Source organism: Galeopterus variegatus, unplaced genomic scaffold (genome assembly GCF_000696425.1).
Source record: "Galeopterus variegatus unplaced genomic scaffold, G_variegatus-3.0.2 Scaffold2485, whole genome shotgun sequence".
Classification (NCBI taxonomy): Eukaryota; Metazoa; Chordata; class Mammalia; order Dermoptera; family Cynocephalidae; genus Galeopterus; species Galeopterus variegatus.
In genome coordinates this window covers 71615-95188 of record NW_007728596.1, presented here as the reverse complement: position 1 = coordinate 95188, position 23574 = coordinate 71615, and the positions used below count along the sequence as shown (strand labels likewise).

The window sequence follows — 23574 nt, the reverse complement described above, 5'->3', positions numbered from 1 at the left end:
ATTTCAAGGGAATGTACTTTGATGTGTGTTTGTTTTCATCCACTGTGTTAGGCACTTGGTGGACTCTTTCAATCTGGAAATTCATGTTCTTTAATTGTCTTTTTTTTTTTGCACCTCAGAGCTAAGTTTTATTTATTTATTTTTATTGAATCATAATTGATTATACATGTTTTTGGGATTCAATGTTGACATATGTTGATCAAATCAATATTACTAATATGTATATTATTACAAATTGTACTTATTCTTTATGTCCCTCGTCCAATCTCTCCCTCCCTCCTCCCACCACTGATAACACTAGACTTCTCCTCCTCTGAAAGAGTAACGGTTACTCTGTTGATTTGTTGCCTCGATGATCTGTTCAATTGGCTTTGTGGAGAGAGACATCCTTTTCTTTGGTCTCTGCCAGTGACTCTCCTAGTGTCAATGCACTCCAGTGGCTGGTGGACCATCTGTGCAGTGGCTGTGACATCTAGCCACTTTCGCAGCAGCCGTGGTTACTGTAGTGGCTGTGGTGGGCCACCCACACGGAGGTGATGTTTTTGGCATGCTCCTTGGAACTGGTGGTGTGCCTGGATGTGGGGGAGGGGGGTATGGTCCCTGGCTTGATGTCCCAGGCCCCTGGGTGGGTCCTAGAAGCGCTGGTGGTGTGCCTGGGCCAGAACTAATCTTTTGTCCTTTGCTTACTTCTAAAATGGGGGAACTTCCTGTGGGAACCAGTACTTGAGCTCTGTGGTTTAGCTAAATTGCTGCTTTGCTGCTGTTTCCCTAGGGAAGGCTTTTTGTGCAGTTCAGGGTTTAATGGTTGACCTTATAGGTACTTCCAGCTTTCCAGAGATCCAGTGCACCTCAGTTGTGTAAACTCTGATCTGAGCCTGAGTTTTTTCATCAAACTGCACCCCATGCAATTCTGCATTCCCGACCAGTCTCCTCTGAGTGGTCCTGTGTGGATTTGGGGGTGGATTGGCTGTCCTTGCTGTGCCCCAGTGTTCTCCCGGTGGGCCTGTCTCCCCCACTGCCCATGCTCCAAACACTTCCCAAGGGACGGGCCCTGTGCTGGTCCCTTGCAATGACTCACTGGCTTCTGAATGGCTCCCCTTTTTCAGGTGTTCTGGCTCCTCGCTCTTGCATGGGTCCATGGGAACCCTATTAGTGGTCTTGCTGTCCTGGGGACCACCAAGGCCCTCTTCTCCCCTGCTACCTCCAAGTAACGCCATCTGAAGGGCACAGCTGTGGCTTCTGCTGGCTCCTGCTCCATGCGCTCAGTTCCAGCCTTAAAGCAGCTGCAGCACAAAACGCTCAGAGCAGTTTTTATTTTCTCTCATCGTGGCTTCTCCCCCTAGAGACCTCTCCTCCTCTTCCTGTGAGCTCCAGCGGCCCCAGCTTGACTGTTGTTATGTTTTTATAGTTGTAAATTGGTTGATTTGTGTGAGAGAGTGACACTGGGGACCATCTATTCCACCATCTTGACCAGAATCCTTCAATTGTCTTTAAATTGTCTTTTATTTCATAGATGATCTCCTTCCCTCTGAGTCTCTGTTCTCTTTTCTGGAACACTTATTATTCAAATATTGGACCTCCTGGCTGAGTACTCTAGTTTTCTTACCATTTTTTCTTTTTTCCATTGTGCTCTGTGAGGCCATGAAAACCAAAGTTCAAGTACATACAATTCAATGAGCTCCCTCAAGGTGCAAAAAATCTTCAGTGTTCCACCTACCATATTTTATGGATTCTAAGATGCATACTTTTAAACATTTAACATCTCTGAAATCTAGATGAGTCTTATAAACAATGGCATATTATAGATTAATTATCAGTATTTTTAAAGACATCTTAGATTAATTAAAATATAGTATGTATGTATTCCCACTTTTGCTTGATATCTGGCCACTGAATAGTCTTGAAAACTTGTCAATACATCGATACATTTTAGTTAAAAGAAGTATTTCATCTAGCATTTTTAGTGGTTTCAGCAGGAAGGTAGGTCAGTCTGCAAGGCTACTGGAAACAAAAGTCCTCAACCACATGCCAGCCACTTTTAACATTTTGGGGGAGTCCATCTCTCCGGGATGCATTCCAAGTGAATTTCTCAGTAATAACTTTCAAATTCTCTGATTTTTGTCTTCAATCTGTGTTCATTATACAATTGATCCCATCTTTTCAAGGTTGGTATGTTTTTTCTTTAATGACAAATTTACATTTCCAAGATTTCTTAATTCTTTTTATTTCTATATATTCACGTCTCATTTCTGCCCCTTTCTTTTTTTTTTTTTTTCCTCTCTTTCCCTCTTTCTTTCTTTCTTTGTTAGTCAAGTGAAGCAGTGGGAGTGGAGAAGGAGAAAAGAAATATGCACTTGGACCTGCCCATTTCTGCCTTATAATTTCTTTTTATTTTTTAATTAATGTTATTCCTTGGCATTTTAGAATTTATGCCTTTTTGATAATATCAGGGATATAACACCTCTAAGTGGTAGGCAGCTTGGTTCAATTCTTGGTATGCACATACTCTAGTCTCCACAGGCTTGAAGCTTGATAAAAGTCCCTAAAGACTTGGGTGGGTTGCCAGAAGTGCCCCCACTCCCTGGTTCTACCTTTCTTGAGGGGTTGGGGTGGGGATGGGAAAAGGGGAAAAGCCCTACTTTATCCTCTGGCTTTAAGTAGTAAGCCTGGTTTGGCCCCACTTCATGCTTCTGGACTGGAATCCAGCAGACCTGTAACTTTAGCCCAGAACACCAATCTACATTTCAATTCTGTTTCTTTTATCATAGAGACGTTTAGTTTGTTTTTGAACCCGACTACATACTTTTTAAAAAAAAAAAAATTTATATTTTTATCTAGCATTGCTGTGTTTGGAACACAGGGAGCCCATCAAAGAGTGTTCTACAAAGCCATCTTCCTTTAAAGTCCCTTTTGTATCAAGTGACATTGAGGCGAAATAGCTTTATTTATTTATCCCACTTTCCCATACCCCAAATTCTGTTAAGTTCTAGGAGAATAAAAACCTTAGCTGTGTTATTCACAGTTATAATCCTAGTCCTTAGAACAGAGTCTGGCATATACTAAGAACTCAATACATATTTGCATGACTCATTCCCTCACCTTCTTCCAATTTCTGCCTAATGTCATCTTATCAGGGAGGTCTTCCCTTACCATCCTATTTAAATAGAAACCCCCACTCCCTGAGAACTTTCTCTCCTCCAGCCTGTCTACTTTGTAGCACCTATCATCACTGACACACACACTATATATATTACTTGTTTACTTGTTTCATGTCTGTATTCCCTTGCTGGAATGTAACCCCCATTAAGATAGGAACTTTTGTTTTAGCTTATTATATGGTAAACTGTGTTTACCATATAATAGGGGCTCCATAAATATCTGTGGAGTAAATGTAAAAATGCATGAAATCTCAGGCACTCTACAGAAACTGTAGATGCAAATATTTGTTTATATAAAGATGTCTGTATGCTTTATTTAAGACTCTAAATGTCCAACAGTGTGGAATGGTAAAGAAAATTATAGTAGGTGGAGTAAAAAGAGAAATTTACTAGTAAGCAAGAAATCTGGGTTCACATCCTGACTCATATTCTAAATTAGATGTTCTAAAATTAGATGTATGAACTTGGGACAGTTAAATCAGAATCTATTTCCTTATCTGTGAAATAGGATAAAGCAATCCTTACCTGAGAAAGTTGTTCCGAAGGTTCAAAAGTGACTAGTAGAGTGACATATATGTAGTTATACAGGCTTATTTGAGACGTTTAAAAAAAATTTTAAAGGTGGAGACTATGAGGCAGCATGGGGGAATTACTTAAGAAATAGTAAGTTAGGGGCCAGCCCGGTGGTGCACTGGAGAGTGCGCAGCTTGGGAGCACGGCAGCGCTCCCGCCGAGGTTTTGGATCCCATGTGGAGACCGGTTCCTGCTCACTGGCTGAGCGCGGTGCAGGCGCAACACTGAGGGTTGCAATCCCGTTGCCGGTCCCCGGTATGGGCGCGACACCAAGGGTTGCCCGTTACCGGTCAGTAAAAAAGACAAAAAAAAAAAAAAGAAAAAAAAAATAGTAAGTTAAAAAATTAGAATACAAAATTATATCTATGCTAACATTACAAATATAAATATAATTGACAAAGAGAAGAAGCAATAGAAATTGTTGGGGAGGTAAAAAACAAGTGAAATGGGCCAGCCCGGTGGCGCACTGCTACAGTGCGCCTCTTGGGAGTGTGGCGGCGCTCCCGCCGAGGGTTCGGATCCCACATACAGACCAGCCGCTCAGCGAGGTGCAGGGCAACACCGAGGGTTGCGATCCCGTTGCCGGTCCCGGTCCGGTACGGGCGCGACACTGAGGGTTGCGATCCGTTGCCGGTCACGAAGAAAGACAAAAAGAAAACAAAACAAAACAAAAAAAACAAGTGAAATACTTCTGTTTCACTTTTTCTTTTTTTTTGATAGCTGGGTGGTAAGGGGATCCCAACCCTTGACCTTGGTGTTATCAGCACCACACTATTCCAAGAGAGCTAGCTATCTGGCCAGGCCCCATTTTTTTTTTTTTTTTAAATCATTATTTGCTGAGGCTGGAAGAGAAAGAGAGGGTGATTGTTCAGCATCACTCTCCCATATACTGTGAGCTCTGCAAGGCTGAGGACTTTGTTATGGTTACATTTATATCTTCAGCAAACAGAACAGTATCTAGGCATTTACTAGTCAGTACATTTTTGATGGATGAATTAAAAGAACAAAGGGTATACATTTTTAATGGTGCTTAATAGGAAGTGCCAAACAACTTCTAATCCAAATTTAAAGTGCCTAGACTCTATAGGCCTGTAATTAGCCAGAAGCACCAGAGCTGAAAGAAGGGTAGAAAATCAAGCACTTACTTGCTGAGCTGGTAATCAGTGCCTTTGATGAACTTGAGCTTCTCCAAGGGCACGCCAATGCTCTCTAGCATTGCCTTGATCACATTCTCATAGTAACTGGTTCGGAGTTCTAGAAGGTCCCATGGGGCTTTCATGTTATCCAAGTACGCATGAAGGTCCGCAAACAGAATTGTTACCTGGACATAAGGGACCACCAAAATGTGAATTTGTCCAAATATCTCCAACCTGCCTCCTATGACCCCAACCCCATCCTTAAGTCTGTCTTCTGGTCATTCCCCAAGGACAACTGCTTGGTTTAAAGCATTAGTTCTTACCTCACATCCTGCCTTCAGGAAGTCTGCAATCTTAGACATGGGCACGAAGTAAGCCACATGTGGCTTGCCTGTGGTTGCTGTTCCCCAGTAAACTTTAAGTTCCCGCTCCTTCAGTATCTCCTTCAGCTTCTCTTCCCCCAGAACCTCCTGTTGTGCAAGCAGAAGAGCTGGTTTAATGCTAGTACCCCACCTTGCTCATCCTTTACCCTGTGACAAGTAAAACAAAGGCACATGTCACTGGGGGTCCAGGTTCAGAGCCAGTGGGGAGATTCAGCCATGCTCTTAATGCTGAGAGCCAATCTAAGGTGGGGCTGCTGCTAGTACCACTCTTGTGCAATGACACTGATGTTAGGGGAGTGGGAGCATATTTCTACCTGCATCTTCCCCTCCAGCTAGCTCTCACTCACTCTCCTTCCTTTCATAGCCAACTTCCTGAAACAGTTATCTTTTCTTCTGGTCTCCATTTCCTCATCTCCCATTCCAGTTTGAATTCTATACATCACACTACTAAATTCCATATTGTATCACACATACTTTTGCTAAGATCACAGAGTACATCCACATTGCTACATTTAATGAATACTTTTTAGTCCTCACTCCCTGAAACACTCTCTTGGTCTCCTTTATTTTATTCTCTAGTTTTCCTCTTCTCTGGCTGATGAGATTTCTTTGCAGCTGCTCCTCTTCTTCCTAATCATTAAACATTAGCAATCTTTGGGGCTCTAGTCTTTTCTCTCTTACTTTACATTCTCCCTAATTATCCCCTTCAGTTACTTTACTACTTAAGCATTAGTAACTCCCAAATCTCCTGCTCACACCCATATGTAAAACCATGTACTTGTTATCAACCCAATAGTTCAAACTCAACATGTTCAAAATTAAACTCATGCTCTTGCCTCCTGCCTTGCTCCCCAACCATCTTTTTTCACTTACAGTTTCTTTTTTTTTTTTTAAGTTTGGGAAAAGGTTTGTTTTTATTTTTTTTTATTTTTTTAATTTATTTTTTATTTTGTCAATATACAATGTGGTTGATTATTATGACCCATCACCGAAACCTCTCTCCCTCCTCCCTCTCCCCCCTCCCACCAAAGAATGTCCTTTCTGTTTGCTTGTTGTAACACCTTCAAAGAAATTGTAGTTGTTATATCTTCTTCCCCCCCCCCCCCCGGTTTTTTTTTTTTTTTGTGTGTGTGTGTGTGTGTGTGTGTGTGAGTGAATTTATTTGTGTATTTTTAGCTCCCACCAATAAGTGAGAACATGTGGTATTTCTTTTTCTCTTCACTTACAGTTTCACCCCTAGTTCAGTAAAAGGTACTATCTTTCATCAAGTTGCTTAAGTTACTCTGCAACAGCTTTTAAATCCTTACTTCCCTCTGTCTCTACAGCACCAACCTGATTCAGGCCACCATCAGATCACACCGAGATTACTGTAATAGTCTCCTAACAGGTCTCCCATAGCTACTCTTGCTCCCTCCAATCCACATTTCAAAAGGTAGCTGGAGAGATCTTCTTTAAAACTCAAAATCTGGGGGCCGGCCCGGTGGTGCACTGGATAAGTGCGCCGCTTGGGAAGCGTGGCGGCGCTCCCGTCCGAAGGTTCGGATCCCACATGCGGACCGGTTCCCGCTCACCGGCTGAGCGAGGTGCGGGAGCGGCGCCGAGGGTTGCGATCCCGTTGCCGGTCCCCGGTCCAGTGCGGGGGCGACACTGAGGGTTGCAATCCGTTGCCGGACACGGAAAAAGACAAAAAGACAAAAAAAAAAAAAAACCTCAAAATCTGATTAACTCTGTCACTTATTTAAAACTTTTAACGACTGCCTTTTGCCTTAAAACAATATGGAAAAAATTCTAACAGGTCAGTATGCCTCTGATAACAGTTTTTAGTGTTTCTTCAAGTGATGGTTTTGGGAGGCTGTTAGAAACCATGATAGATTACTTTATTGGTTTGAATCATCTATTAGCAGAACTTGTTAAAATCCTGTGCTCCAAGTCTGTTGGTGGCTGACACTACATCTTCCAGAGCCCCTGAAAATTTGGACACTTGGACGGTTCTCACTACACAAGAAAAGGTCACATTACTCAGATTTTAAAACATGAGCAAGTCAATTCCATTAGTGTTTGTGTATCCTTTGTCCCCAACCAACACTACTTTATGGAGAGAGGGTAGGAAACAAAGAATCTGGCTAAGAGGAAGCATGCAAAAATCTCTGGTTAAGATCAAGCTGTTAGTGGGCCAGCCCGGTGGCGCACTCGGTAGGGTGTGGCACTTGGGAGTGCGGTGGCACTCCCGCTGAGGGTTCGGATCCCATATAGAGACCGGTCCACTCACTGGTTGAGCGCGGTGCAGGCGCGACACCGAGGGTTGCGATCCCATTACCGGTCACGAAAAAAGACAAAAAGGAAAAAAAATAAAGATCAAGCTGTTAGTGGAATAACCCAAATGTCCATCAACTGATGAATGGATAAACAAAATGTGGTATATCCATACAATGGAATATTATTCAGCCATAAAAAAGAATGAAATTCTGATGTGAACAACATGGATAAACCTTGAAGACAATATGCTAAGTGAAAGAAGTCAGACAATGATACCAGTTATATGAAATGCCCAGAATAGGCAAATACATGGAAACAGAAAATAGATTTCCCTAGTGCTGGGGGGCAGTTAGGGGGTAATGGGTAGTAACTGCTAATGGATGCACGTTTTTTTGGTGAAGGAGATGAAAATGTTCTAAAATTAGATAGTGGTGATAGTTGCACACCCTTGTCAATATACTAAAACCCATGGAACTGTACACTTTTAAAGTGAATCATACAGTTTTAAAGGGTAAATTTTATAGTATGTGAATTATATCTCGAAAAAGAAAAAACAAAGAACAAGCTGTGGCCCAACTGATGTATCACTGCTCTTAGAATAAAGCCCAGGGCCGACCCTGTGGCTCACTCGGGAGAGTGTGGCGCTGGGAGCACAGCGGCGCTCCCGCAGCGGGTTCCGATCCTGTATAGGGATGGCCGGTGTGCTCACTGGCTGAGCGCAGTGCGGGCGACACCAAGCCAAGGGTTGCGATCCCCTTACCGGTCACAAAAAAGCAAAAAAAAAGAATAAAGCCCAATTTTATTTTATTTTAATGTTTTTGGCAGCTGGCCAGTAAAGGGATTGAACCCTGTATGTTATCAGCACCATGGTCTGACCAACTGAGCTAACCAGACAGCCCCGAATAAAGCCCAATTTTAAATTGGGGTTGTAGGATAAAGCCCACAAGATCTTCATGACTTGGTCTCTGCCTACCTCTCCTGAACAAATAAACAAGTAAAATGTATAGTATGTCAGATGGTGATAAAGTGCTATGGAGGAACAACAGAAAAAAAGGTAGAGCAAAGGATGAGACAATTCTGGTGTCGCAGGGTTTATTGTTTAAATAAAGTGGTCAGGAAAGGGCTCCTTGATAAGGTGATAATAGTCAGAAGCCTAAGAGACAAGGGAATGAGCAATGCAAATATTTATGAAGTGCCTGATCAGCACTTCGCTCACACCATTCCAGCCAAATTAGCCTTCTCTCTGAACCACATGTTATTTCTCCCCTCTGGTTCTTGACACTACTGTTCCCTGTATCTGAAATGCTCTTCCCCCCTTTCTTTCATTGTTTCTGTTGGGAGTGCTAAATAAGTGTTTTTGTATTAGAGGATCATGGAGGAACTTTGGTTAGGGAACTTTCATCATGAACTTGACAGACTTAAATGGGACATGTCCACCTGGGCCTTAACCGATCATACCCTTTTAAGATATTACCATCTGGACTTGGGAGGATTCAACTGTAATTGTGTAAGGACTTAATAGACTGCAACAGACCTCGAGCAGAGTACAAAAGAACGGACGCAAAAGCCCCAAGTTGCTGCACTGGTTGAACTGCCAGATTGCAGGACGGTACTGCCAATAAGATAATGTTTCCTCTGGGAGTTCAAGAAGGGACCGGAATGTATGCCGCTCTCAAGCCACGTTCTCAAGGATCATCAATCATACCCCATCAGCTGTATCCAGTTCCTGGTGGATGTGAGTCAGGAAAGGACCTCGCACAGGAGATGTAAGATCCCTAATCTGTTCGTAACAGGATAAAAATAGGAGTTGTGTGCAGTGTGCCCTTAAGGAATCATTTAGTTTAAATAAGAAGTAGATTAAGGATCAATATTGTGTGTGTGTGTTAAATAAACCGAGTGATTAGAGCATCATCTTTGTCTCAAGTGGTCCTTGCCTACAAATAAGGATCTGCGCGCGACACTTCCTCAGGTTAACTCCTACTCCTGCAGTTCCTGCCAACAGTAGGAACATACGTGGAGTGAAGGGGTGATCCGCCTCATTCAGGGCGCAGTTTAGAGGTCACTTCCTCAAGGAAGTCTTCCCTCTCCTTATTTCGTTTCGAAGCCCCACGTACCTTCCAGTATTTGCTTCAATGTAATGGTTTGGGACTATGGGTAATTTCTAACGTCTAATTCCCTCCAGACAGGCTCTGGGAGGGAAGGGCCCTTACGTATCCCAGAGCCTAGCACCGCGCCTGGCACACAATAGGGTGGGTGGGGTGGGAGTCGTGGATTCAAAGCCCGGCTCCAACGCGTAAGAGGTGAGTCCTGTGATAACTGTGGCACCCAAGGAATGGCTGACCGACCAGAAGTGAGGTCTGCAGCCGCTCTCAGGCCTGCCCCAGTGCGGAGTCCCCGGATCCACACACTTAGGACCCCGTAGTGGGGCTCAGGGTCACTGGACCTAGGGCCCCTAGACCCCAGCGGCGCATTTTCAACCTTGAGGCCTAACCTGCAGGTTCCGAGTGATAAGGTGCAGCTTCTCTTCAGGGCTGGGAGCGTCCCCCATGGCTCCGCCACCCCTCCTTCCCGCGCTCAGCCTGGTACCCGCGACTCTTCCTCAGTTGCCACAGCCGCGTGCCAGGAACAGTCAACGCGAGTCCAGCCAGGTTGCATCAGCTGAGCTCGTCGTTCGGCTTCCTCGGCCTGGACCCCTCTCAGTCCCGCAGTAGCCGGAAAAGAGTCAAGAGCAGCGAAGAGTCGAGCGGGTCGATGAGACGGAAAGGGGTGGAGCCAGCAGGCAGGATAGGCAGTGCAGAGGGCGGGGTTGCGGCGCCTGCGCGGGCGCAACCCTCTTAGAGGCAGGACGGTTTCCTGCCAATCACTGCTTGTTTGCCCTCCCCCTGGCTTTGGCCCGGCAGACTCCGGGTGGGGGAGGTCGGGGGGGGGGCAATAAAATGGCGCAGGGGGCGGAGTGAGGCGCAGTCGTCCACCCAGGCTTTGGCCCGGCTTCCGGAGGTGAAGAGCGGGAGGGGCGAGGGGGTCGGCGTTCCTTGAGTGGGAGGGGGATGGGGGCGCCTGTTGATTCTTCATGGGGCAGCGCTCGCGGTCTGCCCCGTTGAGGGGTTGAGAGGCCCTCGCCCTGTTGGGAGAAGGGCCCGACTCGCTCCTGAGGTGATGGCGGGGGGAGGTCCCTGCCCCCCACCTCCACGTCGGCGAGCGAGAGATGCCCCTCACTCTGCTGAGGAAAGAGAGGCTGTCTAGTCACCTGGAAGGCGGGGGGCTGTCTGCTGTCCCTGCCCTGTGGGGTTGGGGGCAACGGAGGTCCCGCTCGGCGGGAGAGTTTTGCTAGGAAAGCCGAGTCTTGCGGGCGGGAGACGACCTCCCTGAGAGCGCGGGGACTGAGGTCCAGCTGAGCTGGCACTGTGGGCGGCCATCCTCAGGGAGAGGGGTGCACCGCTCCGGCCTGCCAAGGGGCAGATTTCACCCCTACGGGGGGAGGGGCGGGGAGAAAGCCCGCGCTTCTCCCACCTTCTGCGGGGAGGCGGGAATTTTTGGTCTCCTGGGAGGAGGGAAGTGCAAAGACCCTGCCTGGAGGGCGAAGCCGTTCTGTAGCCCTCGCATTTGTGAGGGAGAGCCTGGGGAGGCCGGGTAGTATCCTTCGAAGGGTGGATCTGGGCCACCCTTGCTCCTGGTCCTCGAGGGCTAGATGCGTCACAGTTACTTTCTGGACGGGAGGGAAGGTGGTTGGCACCGCAGAGTGGGCCTCGGGGAAGACCAAGATGTGACTGAATTGCCCACCAACTGCCCAACCCTGATCTACAGGGGTTTTTTGTAGATTTGTTAGGGGCTCGGAGTTTTCGCAGACCTATCTAAAAAAAATTTTTTTAATTTTCTTTTTAAAAAGAAACCTGTTGCTGCAGCCTAGTAATAGCTGATCTCTGTGCTCATGGGGGTGGAGAATCCTGGCACCCTGATCTAGTGAAATGTTACCGAAAGCAGAGATTTCCAGCCGTGGGTTTTTCCGTCCTACAAATGTTTCCAGTTAACTCAAAGGGAGTTGCAGAATTCTTAGAGCTTTTTTTTTTTTAAAAAGTGCCTGTTTTATGGAGTGATAACAAAGCCCACACAGCCTTTTGCGCAGTGTGCATCACATGTGTTACATTTGGGAAATAATCCTTGCCCTTGGCCATCTCTGTCAGCCCCAACTTGGTAATGGTCTTGACTTTAGAGCCTTGAAATAGGATGTGGGATTGCATCTGTTTTTCCAATTTTTTTTTTTTCATTTTTGTCTTTTTTACTGACCGGTAACGGGATCGCAACCCTCGGTGTCGCGCCTGTACCGCGGACTGGCAACGGGATCGCAACCCTCGGTATTGCACCCGCACCGCGCTCAGCCAGTGAGCGGGAACCGGTCTCCACATGGGATCCGAACCCTCGGCAGGAGCGCCGCCACGCTCCCAAGCGCTGCACTCTCCAGCGCGCCACCGGGCCGGCCCTGTTTTTCCAATTTTAATGGCATGAATAAGATAAGACTTTGTGCTCTAAGGCAATAGGTTTCCTGAGGTAAGATAAAAATAGAAAAGGAACCAGTTTCTGAGGTTTCAATCAGGAGGTTAGAGAACAGAGGGGGTGGTAAACTGAAGTGTGAAGAAGGGGGTGGACAGGTGAAAGATGTGGAAGGACAGAATAGGGTCACAGAAAGGATGTGGAGCAGAGGAGTTAAGAGATAGAATTGGGACGTGTGAAAAATATTCTTCCTTTAAAAATAAAGGGTTCCCCATATTTTAAGTGGAGGTTAAAGTGCCAAGAAAGGTAGGTGATAGCAGAATGGCAGACAAGTATCCAAGTCTGTCGTGGAACTTCACTTAAGAACTTCAATTTTATCTGAGGGTTTCACCTTCCCCCTTGCAAATTCATTAAATATCAACTTTTATTGGTGTAGGCTTTTAGGTTTGGAGTGCTTTTATGAACATCCCCTCATTTGATCCTCAGGATAATCTGTTTGAAGTGAACTGAATATATATCTTCCTTTTTTCAGATGAGTATTCTCATCTGTATCGAGGTTCAGGGACTTTAAGTGAATTGCTGAGGTCTCTAGATTTTAGTCCAGTGCCTGTGTACAAGATACTTCAGTGACCATTAATCTGCAGAATTTGCCTTATATTTCAGATGTCCATCCAGTCTAGTCTTTAATTAATTTTGTGACAAAATAGCTGAATGTTGGGTTAAACCAGAAGAGAATAGAGCATACTGGATAATTTCTAAACAAGCAGTTTAGCAGTCTTTTTTCCTACCATTCCTGTGCTTCTCTTAAGACTCTTCATGGGCCAGGGAGGAAATGATGGTGAAATGAAATAATAACTATAGCCACTACTTAAATTTGCCTGTACTGTGCTAAGTGCTTTGTGTTCACGGTCTCACTCAGTACTTGCAACAATCCTATGAGATAGGTACTATGAGGTTGCCTATTTTACAGGGGAGGACATTTGAGACTTGAGAGCATAATCATTGTATCTTTTCCACTGACTTCATAATTTTAAAATGTTTTCATTAAATATTTCAAGCATATGAAAAATTTTAGGAAACAACAATACCATTATACCCACCATCCTGCTTTATCATATGTTGCTATATTTGTTTCAAGTCTTTTTTTTTTTAAAAGAAATAAAACATTACAGATAGAATTGAAGCTACCCATGCCCTCTTGCCATACCTCTTCCCTCCTCACCAGCAGAGGTAATCGCTATTCTGAATTTGGCATTTCTCTCATTCCCATGCATATTTTTATCATTTTGTGATATATATGTTTATCCATACACAATATATGATATTGTTTCTTTAAAAAATAAATTGCAGGGAAAAAAGTTGGGGAATCTGTAAACTACTCACAAGACATATGAGCCAGTTGCATTGTATGGACCTTATTTGGATGCTGATTTTTTTTTTCTTTTTTTGGGGGGGGGGAATACTGATTTTTTTTTTTAAGCTTGGAAAAAATATGACATAAGGTAATTGGAGATCTGAATTGGATATTTTATGATGAGGAATTCTCATTATTTACAGATGAAATGATGGGATGCCTGAGATTTGCTTCAAAATAATCTGGTAAAGGGGGAAAGTGGATGGGGCAAGAATAACTATGGGTTGATAGTTGTTGGGCTGAATGATGGTTATGTGGGCATTCATTATATTATTATATTACTTATGCATATGTTTTAAATTCTCTATAATAAGTATCTTTGAAAATGAAGAAATAAAATTGCAAAGAAAATAATTTGTGCAAGTTAAAAATTCTCTCTTTCTCCCTCTAACTCCCTCCCTGTCTCCACACACTGATGGTTCCTGACTTACGATGGTTCAACTTAATTTTTTGACTTTACGATGGCTTTATTAGGGTATTAAATGCATTGTTGACTTGCAATGGATTTATCAAGATGTAACCCCATCCTAAATTGGGAACTATCTGTGTATATGTATGTATGTTTGTGTGTGTGTGTATATATACGTATATGCTATTTTTTGCATGCTTGTGTTCCTAGACCTATTAGAACATTTTATGAGACTGGCTCAGAGGAGCCTGCTCTGTTCCTGTATATGTTGTGTGACAATAGGAATTAATGCTTGCAATGGTTGTGAAGAATATTGGTCCTATGTGTGCAAATAAAATTTGCAAATAATGTTTTTCTTCCAGTGATGTTTGGCCACTTTCAAGGGTATTTCTCATGTTCTTCCATTCCACGTGGGAAGCCAAGGGAAGTCTTCCATGCATAATAAGGTGGCTTAAATTATTTTTTCTAAGAGACTAAAAGCCCTTTTGGTATCTCCATCATTTATAGTTCATTAGAGATTGCACTGAATTTAGAAGGCCTGAGTTTGGATAATAGCTGTGCCATTTGCTGACCGGCCCTGGGCAAGCCTATCACAAAGGTGGTAGAAAAAACATTGCCTTGGGCCAGGCGGTGGCTCACTCGGGAGAGTGCGGTGCTGATAACACCAAGGCCACGGGTTCGGATCCCATATAGGGATGGCAGGTTGGCTCACTGAGTGAGCATGGTGCTGACAGCGCCAGGTCAAGGGTTAAGATCCCCTTACCGGTCATCTTTAAAAAAAAAAAAAAAAAGAAAAGAAAAAACATTGCCTTTGGAATTAGACCTGGGTTTGGATCCTTGTTCTAGCATTATTAGCTATGTGTACATGGTTAAGTAACTTAATGCCTCTGGGTTTGAGTTTCCCAAGAATGAAAATCTATTAAACTCTCCATTTGGCCACGCGTGTGCTTGGACTAGACCTTTTGGAAAGAGTTGAGGTAAGGGACCAGAAAGGGCTTCTAAGAAATGTAGCTACTTAACAACCCAGTGCCTATGATATTTGTGCTTGATAACTATAAAAAAAAAAAAAAAATTCCCCAAAGTAGACTTCTTTACTGCTGCCTAAAGAAATAACTTTGCTGTATAAAATAACTCAGTCCCTAGGTGGATAAATTACTTTTTTCTTTTTTTTCTGTGGCTGGCTGGGATGAGGACCTCAACCCTTGAACTTGGTGTTACAACACCACACTGTAACCAACTGAGCTAACTGGCTAGCCTGAGAAATTATTTTTCTCTTCATAGAGGCATCTGCTTCAGTGCTTGGAACTCTAGCACAGCAATTGCTGAAATACTGGTAAAATAAAAAGTTTACCATCTCTAACTTAAATACAACAGAAAACTTTTTAAAGATCAATTTTACAGAATTGTGTTAAGGGTTTAGAGTTGTAAAATATGTCGCACAGTGTCTTGTTATAGGTACTTAATATTTCTTCCCTTTCTGTCCCATCTTATTTCTAAGATGAATAAGTTTAACTAGTTTCCTTTTAATTCTAAAATTCTGTAATCCCTCCCCTTCTTTTTCTCTAGTGCTTTACTGTCCATACGATTTTATATTTTATATTGGTACTTAATTTTCAGTGTTGTCTCTCTAGCAAAATTATATGTTCCTTGAGGGTGGGAACCATATTTTTATTTCTTGGAAATCATATAGAGACACATATCATGTATCTCAGTGCTATGTGATGATTGTAGCTCAGAAAATGTTTTCTGAAAGAATTCATGAACTGAAGCTAAAACTCAAGGTGTAGTATAGAGGGTAGTGGAGTGGAGGAATTTTATGGTTAAAAGGCTTCAAGGAATTTTCCAAATTATTGAGTTCACTGTTTAAACATTTCTTGCAGCTTCTTGGTGTGATATGCGAAATATCAGCTTTTTATCACCTTTCCCATCTGGAAAATAATTATAGATTAAGTGTATATCACTAGTTGTTTCAAAACAAGGTTTTAATTGTACAAGTAAATATTTAAGTAGAAAAGTAAAATGTTACTGACAAAAGTCTTCCATTGACCTACCTCTGTTTCACTGCAGGTTATAATAGTCATTGATTTTGTGTTCATATCTTTACAGATCTTTTTCTTTTTGCATTTATTTATTGGAAATGAGATTTGTGTGTGGATATTCATGATTAACTTTTAGAGTTTGGTGGAATCTTAGAGATTGCATAGTCCCCCTTCTCCATATCTTTCCCATTTTATAAGTGAGGAAATAAGCCTAAACGGTTAAGTGGCTTGCCCAATTTTTTAGAGCTGGTTAGTGACAGAACCAGGACTACAACCGAGATCTCTGGACTCCCAAGCCAGTATTCATCCTACTAAAGCAAATGATAGTCTAAAGAAAATACAAATTGTTAAGAGGAACAAAGCTAGTTTCTTAGTTTCATAATTTTTTTCTCTAAAGGTTTTTCTTTGATATTCTTGGCTTAAAAAAATTTCTCTTTCTGGTAGTTTTTTAAAAATCAAGATCAAAATTAATAGATGGAGCACTTTAAAGCATAATACGTTTGACTTTGTAATTAGCAGAGTTGAAAGTGATGAGAAGATCCTTTAATTTTCTTTGTGCCTGCAGGAAGGTGGGAGTCAATCATTTTGACAAGTCTTCTGAAAGGAACAGCTAGCAGGAGCTGCAACCTTTTTCCATTTGGTCTCGTGGCAAAGGCAGAGATCTCCAGCAGCTCTACACAGTATGGAAAGACAATTATTTATCTTCTTGTGTTCTTGGACTTTTTTTTAAATTTCAAAAGTAATATATTTTTTTAAGTGTAAACTATGAGTGTCCAAACATTTTACATAATATCTTTTTATTTTGTATGTTGTAGATATCATTCCACAATAATACATATATATCTATTGTGTTTAATTTATATAGCTGGAAAGTATTCCATAGCATGAACATACCATGATTTTGCCAAACAGTTCTTTTGGTGATGGACATTTATGTTGCCTTCAGTATTTGGCTACTTTGAATAATGCTGCTTTGAACATCCTTGTGTATATATATATATCCCTGTACATTTGTAAGAGGTACTTATAAGAGGATAAATTTCCAAAAGAAATTGCTGGGTCGAATGGTATTGCCAAATTATTCTGCTAATTACAAAATATTGTGCTGACTTACACTCTTACTGATAGTGTGTGAGAGTGCTTGTTTCTTCATATCCTCACCAACTCAGGTTATTATGTCATCTTAATTTTTACCGTTTTGGTAGGAAAAAAGTACTTCATTTTTCTAACATGTATTTTCATGATTCTGGTAATGTTAAATATCTTAAAATTATTTCTCATAAGTCACAGTGCAAAAAATTTGAAATATTAGGACACTACCCCATATACAGTGGATTGGAGTTGTTATAAAGGTATTTCCTATTCCTCAGTGAAACTGCCTCTTGTTTCTCTAGATATGACGTGCTCGTTAGTGCCCTCTGAACAGTCTTCTGGTACCTATCTCTTGCCTAAAGACAGTGCCCCATTTTCTTGGAGTTCCTTGGATGAGGATGGATTGGATGACTCCTTGCTGGATCTATCTGATGGAGAAGAAGATGATGGCCATTTCAGTTACACGGAGGAACAGATTGAGGAGCTCTTGAAGGATGATGACTCATTCCCATCAAATGAGCTCTCTTCTTGGGGAGGAGGGTCGTGTAAAGATGATGGCGGGCATGTTGAGAAGGAAGGGAGAGGGAGTCCAATTTTACTTGATACTTCCCAAGAGAAAAATTCATTGTACAGCTTGGCACCAGTAGCTGAGACCCCTGGCCCCTTCATACTACCTCAGCTAAGTACATCAGTTGGTCATGGACCAACTACTACTAAACCATTAAATAGACACTTTGCACTAGAAAAGAATCTTATAAAAGTAACTGTTGCACCATTTAATCCAACAGTTCCTGATGCTATGCTTGTTAAGGACAAGACTGATTCATGCAAAGATTCTGAAAAACCCTCCTCCCTTAGGGAAGAGATGAGAGAAGATGGTCTTATCCCAAATGAGAGCAAACTTTGCACTGAATCTGAAGGGATCAGCCCCCATAACTCTGCCTGGGATGGGCCCCCACTCCCTTCTCTTTCAAACAATAACTTCCAACAGACTGTCCCAGATAAAAATATACCTAACAGTAAGAAACGTACAACTGTATTCTCTCAGATCTCAGACCATTCAGAGACTCCTCCTAGTATGGGGTCATCTTGGAGAAAAGGTGGCTCCCGTAAATCAAGTTGTGAAATGAGGTTTCCGGTTGTTTCCAGTTTATCAAAGAAAGTAAGTACATTTTTTCAAGATGAAGAGAAAAATGAAATCATTTTTATTCAGAAGATGTATAGCAGAGTTCCCATATACCCCCTGTTCCCCACACATGCACAACCTCCCCTACAATGGACATCCTGCATCACAGTGATATATTTGTTACAATCTAGCAGAGGTTTGTATTTGGGCAAATTGGGGTTTGAATCCTGACCAGCACTGTGACCCTGGGCTAATTATTGATCCTCTCTGTTCCTCCACATTTCTTATCTATAATTTGGAGTAGATTTTCTCCTTTCTCTGGGTTTCAGCCTAAGTCTCCATCTTTGGTTGCAAATACTGTATTAGATTACAGCTAGCTCTGAGTCAGCCACTGCAGAACTAAAAAATCCTGGGCAACTTACCTAACCTTTTTGAGCCTGAATCCCTATCAGCAAAATGGGGATAATAAACCTTACTGCTTAGGGTTTCTTTCTTTTTTAAGATTATAGTTGCTATCTCATTTAAAGAACTACCATAGTACTTGGTACACAGTAGTGTTCAAGGATATGCCTCTGTAGCCTTTAGTTCAAAAATATTTCCATAAATAGTGTTGTTTTCAATTGTTTTCTTATAACTAAAAACCATCTCTCCTTTTGCATTCCTTCTGCTCTGAAAAAAAGCAGGATGTTCCTGACAAGGATTCTGCAAAGATTCTGGGCAAAGTCATTCCTGTTCAACAAACCAAAAGCAGGTAACAGTATAATTAAATATTCTGGTTTCTGTTGGTTCTCTTCAATTTTTTTCTTCTCCTTCCCAGTTTCCCCTTACTGTGGAGGAAAAAAAGCCCTGCACGGGAGTAAGCAAACTTGAAGTTCTGGCACTACCAACTGTGTGACCTTGTGCAAGTCAAAATAATCTGTCACCTCAGTTTCTATGTCAGTAAAATAAGGCTAAAGGTGCCTTCCGCTTTACAAGGTTATTTTGAAAGTAAAAAACGTAGTAGTGAAAGCACTGTATAAATGTAAGATTTCTTCTATGTAAGGGGAAGACTTGTCACATATATGATAGAAGGTGAGAATAGTATTAATAGAAATGTTGAAACATAACAGTAGAAAATCATTTAGTTATCTCTCCTAACTTGGATACAACTGTCTTGGGAAAAATTCTAGTAGGGGTTGCAGATTTGGGTCACCTTTTCAATTTATTCTCTTGTTGCCAGGAGATGGCAGTGTCTCTGCATGAGCCTTTTCAATTAAATGCACTAGAAAAGCTGTTTTTAGGTTGAATCAGATTGATTTCCTTACAGTGAGATTTTTTTTTTTGTCTTTTTCGTGACTGGTAAGGGGATCGCAACCCTTGGTGTGGTGTCGCCCGCACCGCGCTCAGCCAGTGAGCTCACCGGCCATTCCTATATAGGATCTGAACCGCGGTGGGAGCGTTGCTGCGCTCCCAGCGCCGCACTCTCCCGCTTGTGCCACGGGGTCGGCCCCTTACACTGAGATTTTAAAAAATGTTTGATTACACATTTATTATACATTATATTTATTCTTTGAAAATTTTAAATATTACAAATAAGGCTAAATTTCCCTTTGACTACCTCCCAGTCCGTTTTCCGTGTTTTTTTGTTTTGTCTATATAATTGAGGGAAACCTTGTAAATTGCTTACAATAGAAATTATACCAAAGAACACAAGTCAGTCTACTTGGAACAGTAATTAACTTACAATCTCAATATTCTCATTCACTGACTCTTTAGTATAGTGCAATCAGTATGAGCAAGGGTCAGAAATTGTTCTTGCCAGAGTCACCATTGCCCTAATTGCCAGACCTAGCTGGTTTTCAGTCTTTATCTCATTCATCTTTTCTGTGGCTCTGTGAAATTAGCTATTTCCTGACTAACGTTGAATTACTCAACAGATGCTTGCTTTCCTTAGGGACTGGTAATCTTCACCTTCCTATTCCCTGTTAACAAAATGTTATATCTATTTCTTTTCTTTCTCTCAACTCCATACATTTTTTTTTTGCCAGAGCTCATGTGAGGTTCAATTGTTGGGAGAATGGGGCATCAATAGCAGTATTTTTACCAAGTTGGTGTAAAAATGAAACAGGATCTGGATATGGTTTCCTACAATGACAGTTCAAAATCCGAGTAGTAATTTGAATTGTTTTTTGAAAAACGAACACAGATAGACACAGAGTCGGTGCCAGGTGCAGTTGGCAGGGTTAGAGGGTTGGGCTTTGCAGCTGCAGGCCTCACATCACACTGTAGCCAGGGCACTGAGGCCCAGGGATGTGGGCTCCAATGCCTGCTCTGTGGTCCTTGCTCCTTGAGGACTGGCCCTCTGGTACCCATGCCCTCTGGAGCAGTGGGCAGGAGCTGGGCCTGGCGAAGAAGGGGCTTTGGCCAGGAGGCCTGAGCAGCCGCCTGCACAGTGAACACAGTATGGATGTGATGGGCCTGGGCAACGCACCCCCAGAAGTCTGCCCTGGTCAACTCTGTATTTGATTTTAACTTCATATTATGTGACTTAACACTGTCTTCTGTTGCTGAAACTTAAAGAGAATTTTGACTTTGAAAGTTACTTTTAACCAGTCAGTAGTATATAACTTCTCTCTGCAAAGCACTGTACTCATGGACTGTTTTTCCTCCTTCTTGTTTGCTTTGTTCAAGGACTAATGTTCCAACGTTTTCACAATCAGATCTGGAACAACAGAAGCAAATTTATCTCAAGCATGTCATTGCTCATATAAAAGACCCAGAGGACTCTAACCAAGGTAACATGGTAACCAAAGAATGGCAAAGAAAACATGTGGTGGGACTTTCTCTTTCCAGTGTAATGTAGCTTAAACTGGGAGATTGTTTTGAATTTTCTTAAATTGGTAGGAAAGATAACCTCTTTACCCAAAGATTTTCACTTCAAGGGATTGCTTAACCAGATAACCTCCAAAGTTGTTTGGCTAACCAATACTATAAAGGGATCAAAGCAGACTCATACCAGAACATGAAGAGTACCTCTCCCATGGTTGAGAGCTGTAGCCCAGTACTGGCAATCTTTTGTCTGAAAAATATTATAAGTGGATGACCAGGTGCTGCCTACTGATCATTGGTTTTTAATTTGGAATTATTTATGTTCCCTGTTGCCTTCAGCATTTTAATGTAAAAAAACAGGCATTTCAAACACTATCCTGCATCTTGGTTTCTGAATAAAAGCTATTAAAAGGTTTGACTGCCTTCCAAATTAGAAGCTATTGCAAAGAGGCTAGATTCTTTCTCCAGCCCTCAGGCGACTGTAGTTCATGTTATCATTTGGCCTGAACAATTGGCTGATGGGAGAACTCCTAAAGGGAAACTTGTGGGCAGAACTGAAGGTGCAGAGGTTAGAGAGATTTTATACAAATAAAAGAGTTCCTTCTTATAAAGATCACTCCATATTCTGTAGCTTTAGCTTCTTTACCTATTCATTCAGCAAACTTTTCCCCAGTACTTTCAGTGGTGCTAGCTTTGAAGATTAGGGATTGGAAATGTAAAGAAGAGTAAGATAGGGTGTTGACTCTCTGGGAATTCATAGTTCAGAGAAGGAAAGATAATTACAACACAATATTGATTAGTGCTTTAATAGCATTACACATAAAGTGCAGTAGGAGCTGGGAAGGAGCTCTTGAGTATATGTTTGGAAAGAGTGAAAGATGAGGAGGAGGATGCCCTAGGTAGTTTTCGCAGAGAAGATAATTGGTTTAATTACTCTAAGATCTATTATAAATCACTAGGAAGGGTTTCAGGAGAATTTTTGGTCCTTCAGCAAGGATACTTCCGCTTCTCTTGACAAGTCCTGCATTATTTAGTAGTTTTTCTTATATGTTTTATAACGCTATCAGTGAAAGGTTTAGAACTCTGAGACTGATGTGAGAAGAATTTTTTATTCCAAGTCCTTTTATTTTTTATTCTGGATTTCATTAAGCACTCAAATATTACTCGTACTAATTTCTCAGCCTTCTGTTTGTGAAGTACCTTTGCTTGAACATTTTTAGGTCTGGTGGAAATAGAGATACTCTTCACTCCATGTCATTGGAGGGGCAGATTTAAAATAAGTTTGTCTCCATTCCAGCTCTATGGAAGAGGCCTGATCATTGCCCACAGAGGGAAACTCTGTGAGGTGACTTTCTTTTTTTTTATATCCTGGGCAGTTAACACTGATGATACACAGTTACATTTTCCTTTCTCATTTGGGGCATTTAAAAAAAATTTCCCAAGAAGAGCAAAAAGCCGTTGCTCACATAGCATCTTTTCCTATTTTCTTTCAGCAGTCGCTCTCCTGGTATTAACTCAACAATCTATATCCCATAAGGAACAGCTTGGAATAACTAATATGAGGGTACTTCAAAAAGTTTGTGGGAAAATAGAATTAAAAGATAATAGAAATCTTTTCATGAACTTTTTGAAGACCTCTCGTGTGCTGGAAAGGCAGCATACTTTAGTGGTTGGGAGAGTAAGGTCTAGTCTAGATATAACTTCTGGGTTCATATCCTGACACCACTGCTTACTGGCTGGGTGACCTTGAGCCATTAAAAACTCATTTGTAAGATGGGGATAGTAATGAGGCTTAGCTTATGTGAAAATTAAATTACATATGTAAGTACAGGTGTAATGCATAGAACAGTACCTAGCTCTTGTAACTAACATTTATTGAATACTTACTATCATTAGCATGAAAGTTTATGTTTTCATACTGAAGATTTTATATAAAATAGTGTGATATGTGGTGTTTGTTTTTAAATCTCAAAAAAAAAAGCCCTGGAGAATTAGAGGAAACAGCTTTGACAAAATGTTGGTAAATGAAATTGAGTGATGGGTAGGTGGAGTTCATTTTACTATTCTCTGCTTTTGTGTATATTTGAAAATTTCCGTAATAAAAGGTTGTTTTTTTAAAAAGTCCATCTTTTTGAGGATTCTTTTTTTGACATCTAATTATCGCAACATCAGTTACTCTAAAAATTTCACAGGCCTCTGGTACTTCCTTCTGCCTTCCAGAGTTCGAACCCAGTGTGATAATAAGTTTTCCTGTCATTTCCCTTTGCTCAGTATTCATACATCCAAAATCTTAAGATTTTATCTACCATATTGCAAGGGGGAAGGGAGTATATTCTTCATCTTTCCTTTATTTATATATGAGTTAGCAGCTGGAAGCAAAAGAGGGGAGCAGAATGCCTCTTATCTTCCTTTGTGAGATGTTTAGTGCTGGTTTACCTTGAAAAAGTTTTAACTCTTCAGGTTGTTGTTAGACACAGAAGTTTGTAGGGGCAGATTCAAATGTAGTTCTTGCCAGTTCAGTTTGAGTACTCTCCATTGGGTCAGTCATCTCCTTTTACTTTATCAATAATGTATCTATTATTGATATAGAATGTAACAAAGTAAATCGTCCTTCAACTTCGTTATTCTAATATAGGTATAATTTCTTTAGTTTAATTTAATGCCACATGGGTTTTTAAATAGCATTCACAAA

At 41.7% G+C, this 23574-nt stretch overlaps 2 protein-coding genes across 3 annotated transcripts in view; one reads left to right on the top strand and one right to left on the bottom strand.

The window, feature by feature from the left end:
- The window catches only part of YARS (tyrosyl-tRNA synthetase), a 32150-nt gene extending 21315 nt beyond the window's left edge, over nt 1-10835 (bottom strand). The window contains exons 1-3 of the mRNA XM_008581885.1: nt 9998-10835; nt 5191-5337; nt 4877-5052 (exon numbers count right to left, since the gene is read on the bottom strand). Coding sequence (XP_008580107.1) covers nt 4877-5052; nt 5191-5337; nt 9998-10054 — 380 coding nt within the window. The 5' untranslated portion in view covers nt 10055-10835. The remainder of the gene's footprint in view (nt 1-4876; nt 5053-5190; nt 5338-9997) is intronic.
- Nucleotides 10431-23574, top strand: part of S100PBP (S100P binding protein) — a 39772-nt gene continuing 26628 nt past the window's right edge. Inside the window, exons 1-6 of one of the 2 annotated variants that reach the window (XM_008581886.1) lie at nt 10431-10503; nt 14180-14263; nt 16422-16536; nt 17251-18110; nt 18755-18825; nt 20745-20848. In XM_008581886.1, coding sequence (XP_008580108.1) covers nt 17253-18110; nt 18755-18825; nt 20745-20848 — 1033 coding nt within the window. In that variant the 5' untranslated portion in view covers nt 10431-10503; nt 14180-14263; nt 16422-16536; nt 17251-17252. The remainder of the gene's footprint in view (nt 10504-14179; nt 14264-16421; nt 16537-17250; nt 18111-18754; nt 18826-20744; nt 20849-23574) is intronic. The other variant, XM_008581887.1, reaches the window with a different exon arrangement.